A 24,706-nucleotide genomic window follows, 5' to 3' on the forward strand; every position below is an offset into this window, starting at 1 on the left:
AAAAACCAATGGTTGGATTAGAGAAGTTGATGATCACGAACGCATAACCTCTATTATTTCATTTCTATAAAATATAATGCGGAAAAAATAACACAGATACCAGAAATTTTGTTAACGAGGAAACCGCAAATGCAGAAAAACCCCGGGACCTAGTCCAGATTGAATACACACTGTATTAAGCCGCTACAGACACTAGCCTACTGCAAACTAACTTCGGACTGGACTATAGTTGAACCCTTATCAATCTCCCACTGATACAAGGTATAGTTGTACTCCTACGCCTCATATCTCAGCAGGATACTACGCGCTTGATTCCCTTAGCTGATCTCACCCATAAACAAGAGTTGCTGTAACCCAAAATCACAGACTTGATAATAAATAGATCTGTCTCACACAGAAAAGTCTATAAAAGGATAAATCTGTCTCCCACAGATAAACCCTAGGTTTTGTTCCGTCTTTAGATATAAAATCAAGGTAACATGAACCAATTGATAATCCGGTCTTATATTCACGAAGAATAGCCTATATTAATCAATCACCTCTCTACAATCCTTCCTGAATACACAAGCGGATTGTCGAGGAATCACAAACAATGAGACGAAGATGTTTGTGACTTCTTTATCTTACCTATCGGAGAACTCTCACGATCTCAAGCCAATCAATCGATTGTACTCGTACAATAGAAGATGCAAAATCAGATCACACAACTACGATAAAGTAGTATCGGACTGGCTTCACAATCCCAATGAAGTCTTTAAGTCGTTAACCTGATTTTAGAGAAGAAAATCAAAGGTTAATGGAGATCGACTCTAGAGGGAGCACTAGTAGCACACAGACGTGTGGGGATTAGTTTTGCACAATGCTCGATGTCTCCTTTATATAGCCTTCAAATCAGGGTTTTTCCTTAGTTATAAAGCAATCCATATTCACCGTTAGATGAAAACCTGATTTAGATTCAAGCTAATATTTCTCAACCGTTAGATCGAAAACTTAGCTTGTCACACACACTTGGGTAGACGTTTACCGGGTTCGTGAAAACCATGCCCAAACGTGTACGTGTATGTCGGTTCAACATAGTAACCCAAAAGGTTAACCATATGAGCCTTTCATATTAACCTTGTTCTTCTTCACCATAACTAGTTCAATTGACTCAAATGAATTAGTTAAAGAGTTGTTCAATTTCTATGAGATCTTATGTAACTACACAAGACACAATTGAACCAAATATGATTCGATTGATTGAATCGGCTCATGAACATTATAGCCACGGTAAGCATTCCTTAGTAATTTAATGTTTCATGTTCAGAGCACATCTTTAGATCATCACCTCTTAAGTTAACAAACAAGTTCGTGGACTTAAGTTAATCGGTTGATTTTTCCAAACTCAGCAGAAATTCTCGGAAAGAGAACTTCCGCCAGTTCGCGGACTTAGCACAGAAACGAGTATTTCGAAAATCCCAGCAAAAATTCTCGGTCGAGAACTTTCGACAGTTCGCGGACTTGGAAAGCCAATTCCACAATCCTCCCGATTTATCTTGATCAACAAAGTTAGAAAACATCGGTTCAAGGAATACATGGTTATGTTGTAATGACCCGTCCATCCACCGATACTATCCCCACTTAGCCACTGCGGTTATCCGGAAGTGTGGGGTTTTCAACGAGTATCGTTGCGGTAATCCAGCAGAAAACTTCCCGGATGGTCACCCATCTCTAGATTGCTCCCGCCCGAGCACGCTTAACTGCAGAGTTTTCTGCCAACTCTGGAGCCAATTGTGCTGAAAAGGCCTCGGTATAATGTAGACGTTCCTTGTCTCCTATGAGAGCAGTATCTTCATAATCCCCCAGCATACTCCCCCACCCGAGCACAAGCGAAGGACCCCTAGTTGTATCCCAAATAACACCGATATTGTTCCTGCTTACCCACTGCGGTTATCCAGCATTGTGGGATTTTTAACGGCACTACTGCGATTATCCAGCAGCAGCTTCCCGAGAGGTCACCCATCATGTGACTACTCCCGGACGAGCACGCTTAACTGAGAAGTTTTTCTCACAACTCAGTCAAGTGAACCCATCAGGCCTCAGTGTTAGGAAAGGACAAATCATTACTTATATTCCATTCGGACAACCACTTCCAAATATCGGGGTATTACATATGTAATCTAAACTCTTATTTCAATCATTGAGACATTCTCAGAGGACGCTATGTAGCCGTTATTCACAGACCGATCCACGTCAGAGCAATTCTCAAAGTGATTGAAACTTTTCATGACTTTCGTCACTACGTGAAGATAAACTTGATCAAAGCGAAACGCTTTACCAACACACGATTTCGAGATAAAAGATAAGCAATGAATGCTCAGCTGGAAATGTCAAATTTGTATGATCTAGTCTATATATCATACGACTTTTGTCTCATAAGAAGTAGGAGATAGAAGAGATAGACTTTTGAGTGATAGATAAGTTCAAGTCTCCACATACCTTTTTGTTGATGAAGTTCCACGATTCCTTGTATAGATCATCGTCGTTGTATGATGAATCGCCATAAAGTCCTTGAGCTCAACTACACTTTTTTTTATCCTAGTCCGAGACTTAGCTATGTAGGTTAGAAATCAAGACTTATAGTTTTGATCACTAACATTGACAAACATGCTTGAGATAGCAACGCATGCGAGGTTGACCGAGCTATGCTCTAACATGGTCCATCTTGGAGATTGCCAGATCCGACTCTTGGAGTTGAACGCATAGCTCGTGATATGCATTATCCCAACCTTTACCATGACCAGACTTCGAAGTATGTTTGCTGGATTGAATGACAACATCACCCTTGTTCTTGCGAAGATCTGCAGACTTGGTTTGGGAGGAAGATTTGACAGACTTCGAGCGTAGGGAGTTATCTAGCTGAGCCTGATGAAATTCCACCTTTTTTTTCAGACAATCAATCTCCTCGTTTAATCCAGTTACCTTGTTGCGAGATTTACGAAGATCAACCGCAACCTGATTTGTTCTACTGATTACGCGCTCGTTATCTTCCTCCAGTCTCTTATAAGCTGATAACGATGGCATGAAGATTCCTCGAAATAGTAAGGTAATTGCTAACCCGCTGGAGTTCTAGCTTAAGGCGCTCGTTCTCGTTGGGTAAATGAAGATTCAGCTCTTCATTACGAGAACAATCGATAGACAGGCGGTCCACCTGCGAGAAAAGGGCCTCGACCTTCTCATTCAAAATTGCGTTCTTAGACACATAACAATCATTCTGGGTCGCGAACTTCAGATTCTCAGCACGAATATCTTCCAGCGAGGCAGACGCTTCAGAAGCATCCATTGTTCGTTGCATGCATCGAGCTTGACGAAATACGAAATAAGAAAATAACAGAAGTAACAACAAAGGCAAGGAATAGATCTGCAAGGGGAGGGAACTTACTTTGAAGCTTCTCCATCTTCTTATCTTGCTTGTTGGAATACTCCTTCTCCTCTTTAAGCTCCTTCGACAAAGCCTTGATATGAGCCTCATCCTTCTCCGCCTTCTCGCGAACGAGTCTAATCTCCACAAGGATGGCCATGTGACGATTGGCCTCCTGCGAAATAAAATCGAAACTTAGAGATAAGCCTCGGAATGAGGAGAAGGCACAACTGAAGGATTGTGGAAGGCTCACCAGGTTCATTAGAGCAGAATGTTGTTGGAGGGACAAATTCATAGAATCATTCAACAATGCAGATGCATATCTTGGGAAAGAAAGTCATCAGCACTAAAAGTCACCAGAGATTCAAGAGCACGAGATCTCGTGGCTGGATCTTCGCGATCCTTGTGGTAAATATCTTGCAAGAACTTCATGTCAGGATCATAAAGGGGATTGGACGTCGTAGACGAGACCCTTTGCTTACCCTTCTCACGAGGGAAGGATTTTCAGGGGATTCCTCAACATGAGCCACCAAAGGATTAGGAGTAGGAGTATCAACAACCTTGGAAGAAGAAGTTGTACGGGGCGGAGGAGGTTGATGCTGGAGAGGAGCAGGTTTGCTTGGAGTAGAAACAGAACTCCTAACTGCGGTCAAAGCAACCAAATCCAAGACTCTGCGTCACCTTTTAGGCTCGCTAGAAGAAGGAGCTGGTGGAGCATCAGTCTGTGAAATAACAAGCTCAGTAAATTCGATAAATGAAAGGTCAAAGTGCACGAGATAATAACTTGGATGAAGTGAAAATACCTGAGCAGGAGAAGGAGGCAGAGTAGGATGATCACGCCTTTTCCGTCCCTTAGTTAACTCAGAAGAAGGTTGCTTGAAAAGGGGAACGTTGTCCTGCGAGGAATAGAGGGTTAGAGTTTAAGTTTATCACGCTTAAAAGAAAGGGATGGGCGAGGTGGCTACCTGTCGGGGAGCATGAGGTCCAGCAGTAACCTCTCTTTCCTCGTACATTTTGAGAAGACCAGCAGTAGGCATCTCTTACTAAATAAAAGGGAAAGGAGGTAAGAGAACCAACACACACCAGAACAAAAGAAATACCTAAGAAACATGATAATACCTCAGCTGGCACAGACCATAGAAGCTTCCAAGGATCGCAACCCGCGAGATAACAATGTTGGGGAAGAGGATCCTCACGAGGAACTCCTTTCTCATCAACACCCCAAATGAAGAGGCCCCCAACCACCAGAGGAAACATCGTTCAGTCATCATCACAAGAAAGGCGAAGTTGGTCATTTCTCCCAAGCTTGAAGGGATCCAGGTCTAACAGAAGAGTTTTGGAGGGAGCAGAAATGACATTCCGAATGAGCTCGATGCCCCACTCCTGGTACTTCCTTTCGCTGGTAAACCTATCCGAATAGTTAGCCACGAAAGAATCCACACTGTAATTGCGGGAGTCATACTTCTCAACTCCAGATGAAGCTTGCGAAGTGCCGCCCTCGGAGCGAATCCAAAACTTATTAGAGATACGAATTGCATTACCAGAAAGTTGGAAAACCCCGCACTGAAGCTTATTCAGAATCTCCAGGAAGATAGGGTTAGAAGGGTTGTAGAGAGGGAAAGATAACCCAACTCTCAATTGACCAGCACTAACAATCATCTTGTCTGCAGACCAAGTATCGGACTGAATCCATATATAGTTCAGATCCATGTCTTGAGTTGCAGAAATATGAGGAGATACAGAAGAGTCACGGCAGGGGTTAAAGTGAGACCCATCTTTTGAAAATCTGCCTGAAATTCCTCAAGGGTTTTGAGGGTGGCAGACAGTGAAACATTCTTTGAAGCCATGACGATACAGGAAAAGTGAGAAAAATAAGAGAATAGAGGGGTAACAATGAGGGTAGAAGCAGGAGCAGAAGAGGTAATAACTTGAGTTCACGGAAGAGAGGAAGAAGAAGAAACTCAAACTAGGGCTAAAACAAGATATTTATAGCAAGTGGAGGATTACCGGTAGAGCAAGTTGTCGACACGTTAGAGGAAACTCTATTGGTAATAGACGGTTACCAGGAGAACGTGGTCACGTGGAAGCAAGAAAGTGAAAAACATGGCAGCCAAAGAATATCAACCGGTTCTTATTCCATTCTCATAAGATTCGAGCGAAATAAGAAAAGGAAAAATGTAGGTACACAAAACAGGCTCGCCACGTGGCCGCACAGGAAGCACAAAATAGGACTGAAGAATATCACTTAAAGATCTCAGTCAGTGACTTGTAAAATCAAATGTCAGAATTATTACCTTGCCATAAACTAATAACAGAAAGCACGAAGCATCCTAAAACGAAGTACCGCGTATAAGGAATCTAGACTGCGAAGAATCAGTTGGAGTACCCGGCAAGACACCAACCACGAAATAAAGATTGCGAAGTAAGGTTACTTGGTTAGAAAGATAACTTGAGAAGTAAGTAAATTATGGAGCAAGAAAAGAGACAGCTGTCCCGACAAACACCCAAAGTTGTTAGCGAAAGAAAGGGGAAAATTTCATGAAAAATGATCTGGGCAAAATATAAAGCATCTCCACGAGATCCAGGCGAAGAAAAATGAGTTGTACACCATTAGGGTTGATTGGTCTATAAATAGGGGTCCTTGGGCAATGTATAAAGGGTTGGATTCTTTGGGGAGAGAGAGCTTTGCTTAGAGTGAGAGATTAGGGTTTCCTTGTACTCAAAAACTTGTATTTTTCACTACTTTGAATGGTTAATCAATAAATAATTTCTTATCCAAAACCTTTATCATGTCTTAGATCTGTTTTTTCTCTTACTTGGATGTGCTACTGGGTTTCCAGTAGTTACATCGCCTGAGTATATTTTGCATAATTATATGTTTTACTTAGTTTCCTCCAATACCCTAATGTTTCTAATTGTGTGTTTATCTTAAAATATACCTTAATTGATTAATCGTAAACGTGGGAAAGAATCAAAATGTATTTACATGATATGAAAAAATGCTATAAAATAGAAAAACTACTATAGCTAGCTTTTACATTAAGAAAGGACCAAGTAAAATTAGGTCCAACAATTTATAGACTTGCCCCATGTAGAGCATGGGGTACTCAAAAAAGTTGTGATAGCTATTGAATCAATTTTACAAGTTTCACATATATCATCATTAACATTTTTCCACTACATGAAAAACATATTTGCCTAGTTGGTTCAAAATAGTTACAAAACTGAAACAAAAAATTATTTTTATTTTTTTAATTTTTCGACTCAAAAATAATATATTGATAAAAATTCAAGTCATCACCAAGACGGTGATAAATTGAAGAAAAAAAAAGAGAAACAATAACTAGCTCAATTATAGTAAAGCTACTAAACAAAAATAAAATCAAAAACAAAAACGAAATCACCTACCGAAATTCTGTTTTCTCTTGACTGCCTCCCAGTTGTATAGAATTATAGTATAGTGGTAGAAACAATGGTCGAATATATTAATATATCACCTGAATTCGAAACTCGCTTGCGTCATCTTCTTTTACGGAGCCTAAAGAAAATGCAAGAGATTTCATTTCTTCAAGTTTAACATTTATAATGTCCACCTCCCTTGTCATTCACAAAATTGGTTAAAAAGACCAAAATCAACAATTCCTCGGTGAAAATGATATTTAGATTTTAATACTGTTTAAATGGACAAAAATTTAAAAGTAGCCAGGATGTAAACAGTTCCATCCTGCCCATTTTCAAATACTTTTCCTTATTTTTAATTTACATCAGGATGAATCCAGTTTCATCCTTGCTATATTTTTGGTGTCCATTTCACCCATACAAATTTTTACTCGTCCATTTGAACCATGTTTCAAAAATATTTGGACAAATGACCCATTTTCCGCTTGTCATCTGGGTTTGGTTAAATTCCACATTTTCGTGGAAATGTGAAACTTTCGCCTCTAATTAAATAGAATGAATCTTAAATTCAGAACTGTTTCATTTTATAGGTAGTTTAGTTTTTATTTATAATGTTTGGTGCCATCCCTTTATTATTTACCAATTTGCAAAATCAAAATTTTAAAGCATAAAAATAAAATATTGTTAGCACACCCAAATGATAAGCGGAAAATGGGTCATTTGTTCAAATATTTTTAAAACATGGTTAAAATGGACGAGTAAAAATTAGTATGGGTGAAATGGACACCAAAAAAATAGCAAGGATGAAACTGGATTCATCCTGACTTTAACTTAAAAAATAGCAAGGATGAAACTGGATGCATCTTGATGTAAATTAAAAATAAGAAAAACTATTTGAAAATGGGTAGGATGAAACTGTTTACATCCTGGCTATTTTTACATTTTTGTCCATTTAAATAGTATCAAAATCTAAGTGTCTTTTTCACCCAGAAATTGTTGATTTTGGTCTTTTTAACCAGTTTTGTGAATGATAAGATGCGAGTATATTTTTGTCATTTGAAGTGGAATGCCCTTGTGAAACCTAAGTTGATTTATCCCAGTGAAGAATCTACAAAATTAACCTACTTGATCAGGAGTTAAACTTCCAAATTATAGGTTAGGGATTCGATTCCCGCTGTTGCTGATTGGTCAAAAAAAGAAAAATCATTGTGAAACCAAGAATTTAAAAAAAAAAACATGGATGCTAAAGGGAGAGTGGGGCTATATAATGTGGAGTCAAATCGGTCAAGTAGGTAAAAAGTGGGCAAGCAAGTACATTCCGGTAATCACCCGAAAACATCAAAATGATTATTCCAGGGAATTTGTGATACCCCGAGGAGATCAGCTATTTTACAACCCATAACTCGAGTGATATCATCCTTTTGTAACACTATCAATACTAGTAAAATTCCAAGATTGTTAATAGGGGCACTAAATTATTTTGGGGTGTACCAATACCTTACCAATATGTATTTTGTCCTATATGCATATTGTGGTACACCCCCAAACAATTTGATATCCCTATCAGCAGCCTTGTAAAATTCCCATGGACGTTGTGGAGATATATGTTCACTCATTAGAACTGAGCCATCACCAAAAAAACTTGACCACCATCACCACTTGACAAAATCAAATCCATTGTATTGGTCTCCTGTGTTTAATATATACATTTCATTTTCAAACACTTCATAGTAGCGTATCGAAAGCGTTTCAACGTTCTTGTTGTTATGGATAACATTTGTATACAGTGGTCTATAATGACTCAGCTATGTTTGGAGCAATTTTCATCCACCTAGGAAGTCCTTTTGGTGACTATAAGCGCCTTCTCATGACCAAAGAGCCAAAGGCCGTCTATTAAAATCCGCCCTTTTACCTTTTTCCTTCCATGTAGGCTATGACAATCATATCTCCAGCTCCACTTCACCTTACGTCTCTATCCTTGCACCAAACTCGCATGTTTATTATTAATGTCTGTGACTGTCCCCATCATGTTCCGGCCAAAATTTGAAAAGATACATTCAACCACTAAAAAGAAAAGTAATGAAGCAAATTAATGGGGAGACTTGTTCATATCACTATGCTTGGTGTTGATAAGATTTGGTCAAAACAGGCACATGGCGTGTAAAGAGGGGACATGGTTATCGTTTAAAGTCTGCTGCCAATTGGACTAAGTTTTGAACTCCCAACTTGTACGCATTTACACCAGGAGCTGCTAAGAAAATATCTTCTTGTTGTTCCAAGTTGCAGACTTGCAGCAGAAAATTGATCGCCATGCCGGCCATGGGGTTGGGATGATCACAGTGCATCTCTGTCATAGTTGGTCATTTAAGTTCTGTAACAAACCTGCGGTCTACGAAAATGGTCAAACATATTTGTAACTTTTGAATTCATTTTGTCATAGTGCTATTTGGGCTCCGACTCATGACTAGCTACCTACAATGAAGACGCTTGATGTCAGAGATATCGCGGTTGGTAATTTGGATCTCAAATTTTGCGATATGGAGAAGGAAAATGTTGAATATTTGTTCTTGCATGCATTGTGGTTTCACTTAGCGAATTTCGAATAATCTCTTCCGGACATTCCAAATAAAACAGATGTTTTCAAAAACTTGGCAGCAATATTTCCTAGCATAAAAAAAATACTGACGTTCACATTTTTATTATCACAGTATCTCACACGTTGGACGTTATTGTTGTGAATAAACAAAAACCGTAACGGATTTGAAGCTAATATTTTGAGATATGTTCCTCTTACCAAGTTCTACATGCCTACCAAAAATGAGCTCATTCCGAAATATAAAACCTCACGATCTACCGATCTTAATTTCGACGACCAAAAATCCGCAAATTGTCAATTGTTCATTTTCAAAGTAGTAGATGATGGTGTTATACGTTTCGGAATACGCTCATTTTTGGTAGAAAAGTAGAGCTATGTGATAATAACACATCCCCAAAATATTATCTTCAAATTCGTTACGGTTTTTGAAAGAGCGTAATAGCAGGGACAGGGCCAATTGAGAACCGGCTTTTGCATAGTGTACACCCAGCTCAACCGGCTTCCAAGCCTAATTCCTTTCAATAAAAATTTGCTGCTAAGCCCATTTATGCGGTCTTGCTCCCTCTAAAAGATTTTTTTTTTGACGGAAGGTAATCATAGTCACCTGAAAAGTGACTAGATTAAGAATTACATGGATGTATCAAGTATGGCATCCCAATTACAAAGAAAAGTGGACAATGAAAATCCAGAAAAAATATCAATGTTCCTTGTCCAATTGAATAACAGCTAGAGCTTTTACTTCCATTATGAGCTGCTTAGAATTTCTACTTAAATTGTTGGGAAGCCTATTGTTTCTCTCCCTCCAAATACTCCACCAACCAGCAAATGGCAAATAACGCCATAATCTTTTTACTCTACTCTTGGATTTCTTATTACTCCATTCCCATAAGATTCTCCCCACATCAATGAAAATCTAAGAAATAACAAAACTCTTTAAAAAGTGAGACCACATCTCAAAAGTAAATTAGCAGTGCAAGAATAGATGTGCATTACTCTCAGTATGCCGATGACATAGAAGACAATTAGCATTTTGAATCAAACCTGCATTGTACCTGTAATCCAGTGTTGGTGCACCCGCATAACAAAGAGTCCAGGCCAAGAAGCACACCTTCAAGGGTATCTTTGGATTCCACAATTGCTTATCTGAAAAAGAGAGAAACCCATCAGTTTCCAGAGCTGAGTATGCAGTAGCCACTGAAAAACCTTTTCCATATCCGTGAGTCTAAATTCTGTCATCTGACACCTCTTCAGCATTAGTCAAAACACCTTCTGGCTCACCAATAACCTGCAATAAGTGGATTATCTCAACTAACTCAATTTCATTCCGTGGTCTAGCAAACTCAAATCCCATGCCCCATCTGCAGTCACCATATCTCTCAGCACAGCTTCTTTATTTCTTGAAAGTTTGAATAAAGCAGGAAAAGACAAAGTTTGTTCCCCTACCCAATTATCATTCCAAAAAGTAAACACCACTGCCATTACCAATCACAAGCCTGGTACCAGATTCAACAAAACTTTTGGCTTTTAAAATACCAGCCTATAAACTGTAACAAACTGATTTATTAGTATGATTAGGGAAAAGGGCTTTAGTAACACCACCAAATTTCTGGTTTATGATCTTTCTCCACAGTACTTGCTTCTCACTTCCATATCTCCAAATCCACTTAGCATGCATTGCTTTGTTAAACAGCTTCAACTTCTTTAGCCCTACACCTCCCACTCCCCTGCATTTTGGAAGATGCACCTGAGTCCAGCCACACAGCTTCTCTTCTTATAGTAGCACTAGATCCCATAAGAAATTTCGCATAATTTTTTCTATTTTCTTAACCACACTCACAGCATTTGAAACATAGAAAAATAATAAACTGGTAGGCTAGACAGGACACTCTGAATCCTGATCAACCTTTGCCCTCTAAAAGAATTTTACTCACTTGAGCCCCAACGTAATGTGTAAAGGCAGGAGGAACTTCTTTTTGGGATCAAGTTATTTGACGGTTAGTGTTCGGACTTAGATATTTTCTGTAACATTCCCAACTCCCTCGTCACTAAAGAAAGATTTCGTAAGCACTTCCGACTTTCTCTTTTAACATAGTTATAACATATCTCTTCAGCAACAACTAAAAAAGGTTGCCCTTTGTAAAAGTTTCTAGTTTTACTTAGTCTGGTGGCTCTGGTCCAAACTTTATTCTTTTACGTTCTGCCCTTTTACCTTTTCCATCCCTCTTCCGAAACCTCAACTCGTTCCGCCCTCTCAAAGTCTATGTTTATATACCATATATTCCTGCACGTCTTATCGATCCCCAAATGGAAACAAATACTCAACCAGGATAAACCAATAAACACAAGTTATGGAAGAATTTCTGTTGTTTCGGGACGTTAGACTTTCATAAATATATAAAAAACTAAAGGCATTTTCACTATTGAAGAATTATCTACGCAGTCGCAGGCCAGCCCATAAAGAACTAAAGGCATTTTCTCTTTGAAGTCATGGAAATGGTCAACTATTAGTTGACTCAGTTCTAAATTATGAGGCAGAGGACGGTGTCTGTACATCATGCGAGGAGGATAACTAAGAAATAACGTCCCCTCACGTCATATCAGAGCAGAAATGAGGAGAAAAATGAAACTCAAACAAAAAAATATACACTAAAAACTGATACGGTGAATTTGTCCATCTTCATGCTAACTTGTTTGTGTTGACGAAATTTTGGATAAGCAGAGTCAAGGTATGCCCAGGAATTTACGCTTTCTCGTGTATTCATTTTTGAAATGGCTAGGTTTTGAATTTGATTACTTTTTCTTTTTCATTTCTTCCAGAAACATGCAGTAAAAGCAGCATGTTCCTGCTAGCCCACGCCTGCAATCATGTTATGTTGTAAAAGAATTTTGCTACATGTGATGATTACTATTTTGAAATACTTTTCTGCTACATTTCTTAGTTAATATAATAAACAAAAATGCAACTTGAATGCCAATGCAATCATTGCAATGTATGATGTAATAACGGAGGTCCGGGAGGTCCCAGGTTCGAGGAGCTGCTCTGGCAAATATAAAATGTAAAAACGGGTACCTAGCTCATCTGGTCATCCCGTTCCCCAAAGTTTCATGTGTTTCAGGAGGTCCCAGGTTCGAGGCCCTAATGGCGTAATATTGCAGGAAGGCTAGCACAACAACCTTGTCTCCTTTGTGACACAATCTCACTCCCCCATCCGCTTCGGCTCCCTTGGCTAGGTTACCCATGAGGCTCGCTGGTAGGCTAACACAGCAACCTGTTCAATTAATGTAGTAGTACGTTGTTGGAGCTTAGCTTGTTAGGCTTCCAACTAGTTAGTTAATGTAATACTCTTTATGAAGTCAGAAATCTTATTAAATATGTGGACAAACACAAGATATAAAATGTGGGACTTTTATAACCTGTTTGGATACTAGTATCCGCTTTTGCTTCTCCGGAAGTAGAATTCAGTATCAGATGTCATCAGCAATATATTTTCGCTTTATTAAAAGTTAACGACTTTGTTTTTAGAATTTGTTTTGAAGTTGTACTTATGACTAATTTCCGATTTTTCTGTTTCCAAAAATCAAACAACAACTTATAGAGTGAAAACCAAATAATTAATTAGCTACTTACGACTTGTCTACTTTCCTTAATCTTTATAGCATGTTTGGATACCAAGAGTAAAAGTGTTTCTATTTACATACCTTCGTTAATCTTTATAACATGTTTTGATACCAGAAATAGAAGTGTTTTTTCTTCTCCAAAAGCAGAAGTCAGAAACAAAATGTTTTCTTCCATAAAAAGTTAATTTTTTTTTCTTCTAGAAGTCACCGTGAAATTGTGTATTCAAACTAAATTCTTATTTTTTTGTTTTCAGAAGTCAAAACAACTTTCAAATGACATCCAAACATGATACTTGTAAGGATCGGATCTGGTACTGTTTTGATAATGGAAAACTCCAAAGTCCCAAGTGATAGTTAACTGGGCCAATGTCCGTTCCCCCGCAAGAAAAATGACGATACACCTTATGACCGTACTCTGCAGTCCCAGGTGTACCCTACAAACAATGCACAATGCACGTCCAAGTTAGTAGTTGCCCCCCACTAAGCTCACTTGCCGTTGTATCCAATGTTACCCTTTTTAACAAAACACAAAACAGTGAAGACCGATTGAACTTCAAATCTCTATCAAATTTTCCCCTGATTCCGAAGCTCACTCTATGGATTTGACTCAGAAGCTACTATAGAAGATTGGTTCTTTGGAATTGGTAAGAATTACCTCCATTGCACGGATCTAATATCTAAGTTAATTTCTATTTACTGAGTTCCTCAAAATATTGTGTTTGTTCCTTTCTTCTGAATTCTTATGCATGATCCAATATACCAAGTTGTTATACACTAAATTCCATTTTAGATATTATTAGTAGTAGGTAAGGAGTTTAATCAAGGTTTGTGTTGCATAGTAGTTGCAGTAGTAACGGTGCTATATAAAAAGACTAATCAAGATTCTGAACATTAGCTGTTTGTGTAAATGCCTAAGAGAATATCATGTTTAATTTTAGTTATTGGAATAACTTAGTGTTTCTTTAAGAGGCTGAATGCTTGAGGAATAGGATGGATAAGGTTAGAATAGTAATGGGATTCTGATGGTTATGGTAATAACGCAATATTGGGTTTTAAGCGTCGTGAATCTTTAAGCTGCGTACTTGAAAACGGTAATGGTAATAATGCAATTTTGTGTACTGTTTTAAGTTGGGGGTGAAAATGGTTTCCAGTTACAGGCTTACATGTATGCCTTACATCAAATAACATGGCATGAAAGATAATGTACTTCATGTACTTAATTGAAAAGCACAAGTGAATAGGTTATGGTCAAGTACTCATTGGTGTTGTCTTGCCTTTCTGTAAACTCTTTGTCCCGTACTCCCATTGTTGTTGATATAAATTTGTGTATAGTATGACATAAAATATGAGTCGAATTAATTTCCCTCTATCTTAGTCGAGCTTAAGAAAGTCTTGAATTTTTAGCCCGAGTGATTATGATAGTGTCATTATATCGCTAGGTTTGGATCGTTGAATTGTTTGGTTCAAGTGGCTCGCATTGTATTTGACCGGCAGGCGCATAACTCGTGTGATTCCATTAGTTTATACAATCTTTTCATAACTTAGTGAATTGCTTCACTGTCTTGAATCTAAGAGTGTCGATCTTTTACTTTGAATTCATAATCCACTATAATCCTAATTTGGTCTTTATTTGGCTACCCTGGGAATTTGACATAGAACTTCTACCTTGGAACCAAAAAGTTAAAGTTTCCCTTCAAAGGGAACATACATAGAACCCACAGGCTCACTAGTTTCTTTAACCTCTCATAGCACAACCACCTCCATCACTTGTTGTCAACTTCGTAACCATCAGATTATATAAAAACAGCAAAAACCGTCCACTTGTTTGGTATAGATAAAGTACACGTATAGTTAACAATTTGTTATAATCCTCGGTACCACAGTATCATTTTTTAATTAACCGAAGAAAAAAACAGAAAGTGGCAGGAAATGATTTGGTCTTCTTGTCTATAAATACAAGCTGGATACAGGCACAAACACACTCATTCAAACAACAGCAAAGAAGAAGACCCTCTAATTTCTCATTTCTGCATATTATTTTCATTAAATGGAACCAGCTATGAAAAAGCCAACCAAAGCAATTTCTATGTCTAAATTAATTGGATTTGATCAGATTTCAACAAAATCGGATCAAATCTCATTTGAAGATGTTAAGATTCTCACTTCTAATGGACTTAAAATCTTTGCTAACTCAATTATATTGGTAATTCTTCAACTCTAACTCCTTATTTTTCTCTTGTTCCGTTTTCGTTTTTCATTAAATACAGATCAAGAAATGAGAATTGACAGAATTCTTATTGATTTTGCAGGGCTCAAGTTCTAAAGTATTGGAGAAAATCTTAGATCGACCAAGTAAATATCAGAATTCTGTGAAGGTAATTCCAATTCTTGGAGTTCCTTGTGATGCTGTAACCGCTTTCATACAATTTCTTTATTCATCAAGATGCACAGAAGAAGAAATTGATGGATATGGAATTCATCTACTAGCTTTGTCACATGTTTTCTCTGTACAACAACTGAAACAGAGATGTACAAAAGGATTGTCAACAAGATTAATGGTAGAAAACGTTGTTGATGTTCTTCAACTTGCTAGATTATGCGATGCACCTGATCTGTATTTGAAATGTATGAGATTCTTATCGAAGGAATTCAAAGCTGTTAAGAGAACTGAAGGGTGGAAATTCTTAAGAGCCAATGATGCTGTTCTTGAACTCGAAATCTTACAATACCTCGACGAGATCGAATCGGTGAGTCTTTTAGATCTTTCACAAATTATCTGTCCGACAATTTTAGTCATTTTATTATTACTTTCTAAATTTGAAATTTAAACAAATTAATTTACAGAGAGATAAAAAGAGGAGTAGAAGTAAAGAAGAACGGGGTATATATCTAGAGCTAAGCGAAGCGATGGAATGTCTTGAACATATTTGTACAGAAGGTTGTACAAACGTCGGACCATATGATAGAGAGCCAACTAAGAAAACTGGACCATGTGAAAAATTCTCAACTTGCCAAGGTCTACAAGGTTTGATCAAACATTTTGCCATGTGTGAGAAGAGAATGAACGGTGGATGTTGTAGGTGCAAGAGGATGGGGCAACTTCTTAAACTTCATGCTTCTATTTGTGATCAAGATGATCATCGTTGCAAAGTCCCTTTGTGCAGGTAAATCCATCTTAACCATCAAATTTTCTTGTAATAACCTCTTTTTGTGTATATGGTAAAAAAATTGTGACAAGTGAAGAGTAATTTCCATCGATGTCGACCAGTGAAAAGTAATTTCCATCTTTGCAAAACAAAAACAAAAAAAGATATTTTTGGGTCCAATGGCTGATGGGGATTGACTAGCCATTTTACAGGGAGATATTTTGGAACCAAATACTTGATTGGGAATGACCAACCACCACTAAAGCCCAAAAACTGTCAAAGTTGGCATTAAAGTATTTTTCCTTGTGGTACAATGAATGACTCCAATATTCCAGTGACTAATGATATTTCTCCTTGATGTGCAGACAATTCAAATTGAAAAATCAACTGGAAAGAAAAGCAGCTGATGGACGATGGAGACTACTAGTAAAAAGAGTGGCATGTGCAAAAACTGTATCTTCCTTGTCTTCACCAAAAATGATGATGTTGAGAAGGAAAGAAGAAGACAGGTGTCAAAGGTGATGCTGGGAACATCAGATTAGAAGCTTCAGACCCTAATTATTCGTTTTAGGTGATCTGTTTGGGATCAAATTTTGCATAATGGGGTTTTTGGTCATGGATAGATATCAGTTAGTGTCGGTAGAAATTATTAGTATTATACAATGTCTTCAGGGTAGTAAATAGTGGCCGAGCTTTCTTTTTCTTTGTAGCAAGATGGCTACATTGGCCAAAATGGGAAAAATATGTAGAGTACAATATTATTGCTAATACAAATGAAATTGATGTTGCCATTTTACACTGCATATTAATATTAAACAAGGAATATTTCTAATTTAAATGAAACATCATAATACACACTCCCTTCCCAATAAATGATTTTGGGTCCGTCCCTGAAAATTGGTCTGCATATTAATCAAGAGTTCTATCATTTGGCGTGCAAAGATGATCTGACTTCTGAGTTGTAAATCCTGGCAAAGACATCTGGTGAATGTGGCCCTCATTTAATGGGAATTTAAGAATAATTATCTAATTTAGTGGGCTTATTAAGAATCAGATATTTAACGAAAACTTAACTGCTCAAACAGTGGGAGTTGAGGGACTCTGAAGCCGAAAGCAAAAGAAACACCATGAAAATATCAACTCATATTGTCTTAATCTTTTCAGCAAATTGTATGCTGTCTTGATCACGTTGGTTATGAAAAGACCAAACACATAATATCCTCTAACCCTCTTTCACTCATTAAGATTGTGCCCTTAGTTAACAACTTGAGTACTTGACCACCACCACTTATCAAAATTCATATATCTATAATATTAAGTTTCGTGTTTTAGTATGCCTTTCGTATATAGTGTGTCGCGTAACGAAAACGGCGAGGAATACATCCATTGATACTGACTTGACATGATTTGACTGGACCCCGTACATATCTATAAGCGCAAGAACTGGCTAATATTTTTTTTCTTGAAGAACTGGCAAATAATTAAGCATGTGCTATGTATCATCTTGACACCGAGTTTGAACAAACCTTATCTGCTAAAACAGTGAGGTTAGAAGAGGAAACAAGAAAACAATAACAAAAGAACAACTCATGTGGTCTTGGTCAAGAAAACATTAACAAAAGAACAACTCGATGTCGTCTTGATCATACCGATTAATTAACAAAATAAAATGAGATCGAAAGCTCAATTAGGATTGTGCCATCAACAAACAACTCGACCACCAACTACTACTAAAGAAAATCATATCTAATGTACGGTCTCATTTGTTTAACATGGGTTTTATATTTTGTTTTACTATACGTGTAGTTGTAGTCATAGACATCTCAACATTTTGTTGGAAAACGATTAATAAAAAAAATTTTTTAAAGTTTTAATAAAAAATTATAATTTATTGTTTTATTTTGTGAATGAAACTTTTTAGTCCCACATCGTGGAGTTTCCAATTTTTAGTAGTTTTAAGAAACTATATAAAGCTTTTAGTCCCACATCGGGGAGGTTTTCTTCTTAAGTTGTATTTGTCAATTATATAAAGAAATTCACTACTTTTGTAAAATCTATGGGAAAGGGGTTGCTCTATATTTTAGAGGGACCCCTAAGGAAAAATATTTTATAGCGATTTTTAAGCATTCGCGATTTTCCTTAACGGTTTTTTCGGAGTTGCCAAGCTCAAGTTGAGCATCTACTACATATGCTAGTAGTATATTAGGGTGTTTTATCCTGGAGATATCCGTCCTGTGAGGGCTATAGCATCACTCTTGAGTGTAGCCGGGCGCTAATGTCTTAAGGACAGCGTGTTGAACACGTGACTCACTCTATTTTCCAAAGTTTTGCCTTGTTGCTGTTGCGGAGATACGGGGAGCTTGTCGTTTCGTCAAAGCAATCACTTCCATTATAAAGGAGCTAAGTATCAATAACTTTTGCTTATTTGATTTTTCTTTGTTTTTGATTATTGCACCCAACAATCTTAAGACATTAGTATTTGTAATAATCGAAAACGATTGATTGGTTTGTGAGTCATGGATGTTAATTGTGGAGTGAAAAACAAAAACGAATTTCTGGTCAGCTGTAGAGTTTCAATTTTATCTTTTAATATAGAAGGAATTTCGATGAACCCTTTTGACACAACGTAGTAGACATCCTGATAGTTACCCGCGTAAAATTTAAGAATTTTTGGAGTTGCACAAGTATTTGTTTGATATTTTACAAAACAGAAAAACGTTTCTGAAAAATTCTGACGAGCAGAAAATTGTTGTTAACTAAATTAATTTTTGTGGGGGTAACCATGAGTTTTTTGAAACGCTGATTCAAACGAAGTTTGTATATATAGATGTTATCTTCAAAACTCATATTTTACTTTCTGATTTGGAATTGTGATTTGTTAATAAAGGTGTCATCTCCGAGGGACATGGCTAATAGCCGCATGTGGTTGGAAACAAATCTTCCAAAGATGGCAAAGGTGAGAACATCGAACGCAACTATAAGCATGGTCTTCATGATAAAGGTATATTCGTAACCTGAATCCAGAATTACTTTAGTTAAGGGTGAGTGTTATGTTTGTAAAATTCCTGGCCACGCGGCAGTAAATTGTAGACAACATAAAAAACCTTAATAAGTAGAAAGTTAATGCTAATTTAGTTGAAACAAACTAGAACGAGTTTGGTGGCGTGATGTCGGAAGTTATTTTAATAACCAATGTGAGAGACCAGTAGGTGGACTCTGGAGCCACCAAGAATGTTTGTTGAAACAGAGACCTGTTCACCTCCTATCATAGGATAGGGGATGTCGAGAAACTCTTATTGAGTAACTCATATGCAATAGAGGTTGCATAAAAGGAAAAGGTCGAGCAGAAGCTCATATCTGTAATATTCTCACATTGAATGAAGTTTTCATGTTCCGAGCATATGCGAAAATCTTGTATCTTGTTCTGTTGTAGATGGAAAAATATTTAAGATCTTAATTGAATCTGGAAAACTTGTTGTAACTAGGCAGTGATTTTTTAAGCAAGAGTTATAGGACTTTGGGTCTATATAAGCTTAACGGAAAAACTGATGATGTGAACGTAATTGATTCTTGTGATATCTTTGTGTGATTGATTGTTTTACGTGGTAGACTTGGAACCGTAAACTTATAAGTCAATGCTTAACTGGCTAGCATAGGCTTCGTACCCAAATTTAGTTTGGATTTTGAACACAAAAGTGAAATCTGTGAAGAATCAAAATATGCTATAAAATCTTTTAGTACAAATGTTCAGAGTAATTATAAGCCTTTAAAATTAATTCAGTTAGGCCTAGTTGACATGAGTTCAACCCAAAATCACTGTGGTAAAAGATGGTTATAACTTCCGTAGATGATTGTACGAGGTACTATCTTGTATAGTTGCTTAGGATAAGGATGACGCCTTAGAATCCTTAAGATGTATAAACTCGAAGTTGGAAACCAATTAAAAGCCTTGAACATAACAACCGTATCCTTAAGGAGATGATAATTTCCATGTTGATTAGTTCAGGATTACCTGCGGCCTTGTGGGGGGAGGCAGTCCTCTTAACTAGTATATCCTGAATAAAGTACCCTTTTAAGAATCAGATGAAACTCCATATGGTTTATGGAACGGTAGATGACCTTCTTATGAATGTGTCAAAGTGTGGGGGCGTTTGACTAAGATTGTAAGTCCTCTTCCTAAAAGAACTAGATTGAAACCAAAAATGTTGATTGTGTTTTCGTATAGGGTATATTGAGTATACTTCTACAAATAGATTTTTGGTTGTGTGTTCTGATTTTTTCTGACATTGGTGTGAATATTATTACGGAATCTAGGGATGCTGAGTTCTTTGAACATGTTTATTCTAAACTTGTACCTCATTAGAGATGTGTTGTTGATCCCCTAGATTTATTTTCAAATAGTCAGAACTTATTTTAAAGGAAGATGAAGTTGATGTTGAGCCTAAGAGAAGTAAAATAATTAGACTTGAGACTTCTTATGAAACCGACTTCATAACATGCCTAGCTTAGTCCGAGCCACAGACTTGTAAAGAAGCCTTGATATCTACTGAAACCCCATTCTGGTAAGAAGCTTCATTTAGTGAAATGGACTCACTCCGTTGGAACCAGACTTGGGAGCTTGCTAGTTTACCTCCAGGTTGTAAGACCATGGGATGTAAATGAGTCTTTAAGAGGAAACGATAGGTAGATGAAACTGTGGAAAAATATTAAGCTAAGTTGGTAGATAAAGGCTATAAACTAAAAGAAGGTGTAGATTTCCTTGATTCTAATTCAATTGTGACGGAAATTACTTCCGTTGAGATACTAATTGTTATTGCTGCCATAAAGAACGTAGAGATACATCAGATGGATGTTAAAACAGCTTTTTCTAAAACCGTGAATTAGGTAAAGAAATTTACATAGATCAACCTGAAGACTTTGTAGTGAAAGGTTGTGAATACAAAGTTTGTAATTTTAAAAATCTTTGTATGGTTTTCAAATAAGCACGTAAACAGTGACATGGAAAATTTAATCATGTGATAATGGATAGTGGATTTAAATTAATGAATCTGACAAGTATGTTTACAAGTAACTTGTTAAGGATGTCTGTGTAATTGTATGCTTGTATGTTGATGATATGCTTGATACAAACATAGATGTGATCAATTCCACTAAAAACATGCACTGAATGAGAACATTGACTTGAAAGACTTGGGCCCTTTTGATGTAATCTTAGGGATGAGGATTAAAAGATAATCAAACATTTATAAGTCTTAGTCGTTCTCATTATGTTGAGTTGTGCTTAAGAGATACAATCAGTCTGATTGTAAACCTGCTTGTACTTCGTACGATTATTCTTGTAGTCTCAAGAAAAATAAGGGTAGTGGAGTATCTTAACTTGAATACTCAAAAGTTATAGGATGTCTGATGAATTTAATGAACTGTAAGAGTCCAGACATTGCCTATATTATGAGTAAGTTAAGTGGATATAATTGTAGTCCAGAGCAAGAGAATTCAGATGCACTGAGTAGAGTATTATGGTACCTAAAATACTCTTTTGATTTATGAAAGGTATCTTGTTGTCCTTGGGACTTTATGATGCAAACTGGATAGTTGACTCAGAGGAGTCTAAGTCTACGAGTGGATATGGTTTCACTCTAACATGTGGGTTTGTTGTTGGAAGATTTCCAAACAAACATATCTCTCAATTCATTATGGAATCTGAGAGTATTGCGTTAGATAAAGCATGAGAGGGGGCCGAGTGCCTAAGATGATTTTTAGAAGACATTCCTCTTTGGCATAGGCATGTGCCAGCTATATCTATACATTGTGTTAGCCAAGCTATAATAGTTAAAGATAAGAAATAACTAATCTCAATCGGCGTTATTTTCATTGATTGGATAAAGTCCAAGGAGAATATCGCGCAATCTTTGACGAAAGGTTTGTACAAAGAGATAGTTAAAAATGCATCGAGGGGGTTGGGGCTTAAGCTCATATATTAAACTTGCCATGAAGGATACTCAACCTTGCTGACTGGAGATCCCATGATCAAGGTTTCGAATGAGACAACTAATTTGTGGTGGGTAAAGGTAAACACTATCAGAGATTTTCATTCTCTATCCCTTCCCTATGGTGTAGACGTGATAGTGTGACTGCATGTGGAGGATGAATTTTTAATAAGTCTTAATGAGTTCTATAGTTTCAATTTAAGATTGAAGTGGGGTGTAGCAGTAACACTCTTTATGGAAACTCACCTATCTGAATGAGGAAGTGGGTTGCTTCCTGTGAGAATATGAGCTGATTCTCTAGAGCATTCTGAGAAACAGGATACGTCCAGGGCCAAAACGGACAAAACGGCACGAGCTTGGCAGCAATCTTGGAGATATCACCCGTGGTTGTTATCACGAATTACATCAAATGCTAGCAGTTCAAGACATAGTTCACTGTCTCTAGCAAGTAATTCTGGTAATATCTCACTAAGCAAAGGTTCAAGACCTCATGGACACCTCTGCCTAAAATGGTATTTCCTGCGTTTTTTATGTGATTTTCATTTTGATGGTTTTGGTATTACTGGAACTTAGGACCTAAAGGTCACTAAGGGTTCACTAGTTCATGCTTTTTCACTTTGGTGAAAGATACCTATAGTCTCACCATGTGAGAATTAAAGATGAAAGCTCTCAATACTATTATGATTTATGCAATCCATAGTATGACCCTGGGGTCAACACACTTTTGTGTGAGGGAGAGGACGTAGAAATGACTAGTATGATTTCAACACTTGCACTATCAGTCTGTTTGGATCGTGAGGTTGGGATGTTTATTTACCAAGATCTATCTGTGTTTTCATATTTTATTGAGTTTTCATTCATGTGGGGGATTGTTGGAAAACGATTAATAAAAAAATAATTTTTTAAAGTTTTAATAAAAAATTATAATTTATTGTTTTATTTTGTGAATGAAACTTTTTAGTCCCATATCGTGGAGTTTCCAATTTTTAGTAGTTTTAAGAAACTATATAAAGCTTTTAGTCCCACATCGGGGAGTTTTTCTTCTTAAGTTGTATTTGTCAATTATATAAAGAAATTCACTACTTTTGTAAAATCTATGGGAAAGGGGTTGCTCTATATTTTAGAGGGACCCCTAAGGAAAAATATTTTATAGCGATTTTTAAGCATTCGCGATTTTCCTTAACGGTTTTTTCGGAGTTGCCAAGCTCAAGTTGAGCATCTACTACATATGCTAGTAGTAGGTATATTAGGGTGTTTTATCCTGGAGATATCCGTCCTGTGAGGGCTATAGCATCACTCTTGAGTGTAGACGGGCGCTAATGTCTTAAGGACAGCGTGTTGAACACGTGACTCACTCTATTTTCCAAAGTTTTGCCTTGTTGCTGTTGCGGAGATACGGGGAGCTTGTTCGTTTCGTCAAAGCAATCACTTCCATTATAAAGAAGCTAAGTATCAATAACTTTTGCTTATTTGATTTTTCTTTATTTTTGATTATTGCACCCAATACATTTTTGTTGTTGTGTTACCAGTGATGGCAACGAGTCGGATTTCATCAGAGCCATTTTCATCCACGTAGCAAATACATTCAAGTCTTTTTTGACGACCAAAGAGCCAAAGGTCGTCCATTTCACTCTTTTTTACCTTTTTGCCTTCCAGGATACCCAAGCCACTTCACTCTATCCTTGTACCAAACTCATGCTTATTCATGTATGTCCACATCTTCCCGACAGAATTCGAAAATGTGAATTTGTCCACCTAAAGAAATTATGACTACAAATCACCGAGGAGAATTTTGTAAGCTTAGGTTCATAAATTTCATACTTGGGAGTTGGGAGAAGTAAATGGTCAACTTAGCTAGGGACGGTGTGCTAGAAGAACACTGGTAAGCTTTAGTTGCAGCACAGTGATGCGTGACTGCTTCTTAGTTATCTCTTTACCAAGTTGAGTTCATTAATATGTAGTTTAGCTGCGAGAGGGTCCGGCCTGTTCTGATGAAAACGTTTTTTGCAAAGAATTTCACGGATGGAAGTATTAGTAAACCATGTCAGATGCTTTACATTCCAAAAAACAAAGTGTTGCTGATTCGCATGCTACATTTTGTAAATAGTACAGTCCAACCTCGATAAATGAATAACCTCGCCAAATGAATAAATTTCTCCGATTCCGATTTGGGCCAAGGTGATAAATGAATAACCTCGCTTAATGCATTAATGAATAAAAAAAATTGTATCCATGAATAAAAAAAGTTGGATCCTTAAAAGCCCTATAGAAATATAAACGAATAATCACTGAATTATATATAAAAAATACATATAAAAATAAACCAAAATACATAATCAGAAATTTTTACATAAAAATATATAGGAATGAACTCAAAAAAATCATCTATGGTTGATTGTCTTTTTCTTCCACCCAAACCAAAATGCACCGTATCCTTAATTTTATGCAATGCTTGCACAATTTCTGGAATATTTTGATCGTGTTGTAGCAAGTAATTTTTTAATATGACCATCGCTTGAAAAGCATCTTTAGATGGCACATTTGGTACGACGCTACCATC

At 37.1% G+C, this 24,706-nt stretch overlaps 1 protein-coding gene across 1 annotated transcript; it reads left to right on the top strand.

Annotated features, from left to right (window-relative positions):
• Nucleotides 1-14,975: 14,975 nt before the first annotated feature.
• Nucleotides 14,976-16,962, top strand: LOC113341614 (BTB/POZ and TAZ domain-containing protein 1-like). The gene is made up of 4 exons (XM_026586429.1): nt 14,976-15,216; nt 15,323-15,760; nt 15,858-16,177; nt 16,525-16,962. Exons 1-4 carry the CDS (start codon nt 15,061-15,063, stop codon nt 16,679-16,681), a joined length of 1,071 nt encoding a protein of 356 aa, XP_026442214.1. The 5' UTR covers nt 14,976-15,060; the 3' UTR covers nt 16,682-16,962.
• Nucleotides 16,963-24,706: the final 7,744 nt, after the last annotated feature.

The sequence above is a fragment of the Papaver somniferum genome, unplaced genomic scaffold, assembly GCF_003573695.1.
Source record: "Papaver somniferum cultivar HN1 unplaced genomic scaffold, ASM357369v1 unplaced-scaffold_3, whole genome shotgun sequence".
Taxonomy (NCBI): Eukaryota; Viridiplantae; Streptophyta; class Magnoliopsida; order Ranunculales; family Papaveraceae; genus Papaver; species Papaver somniferum.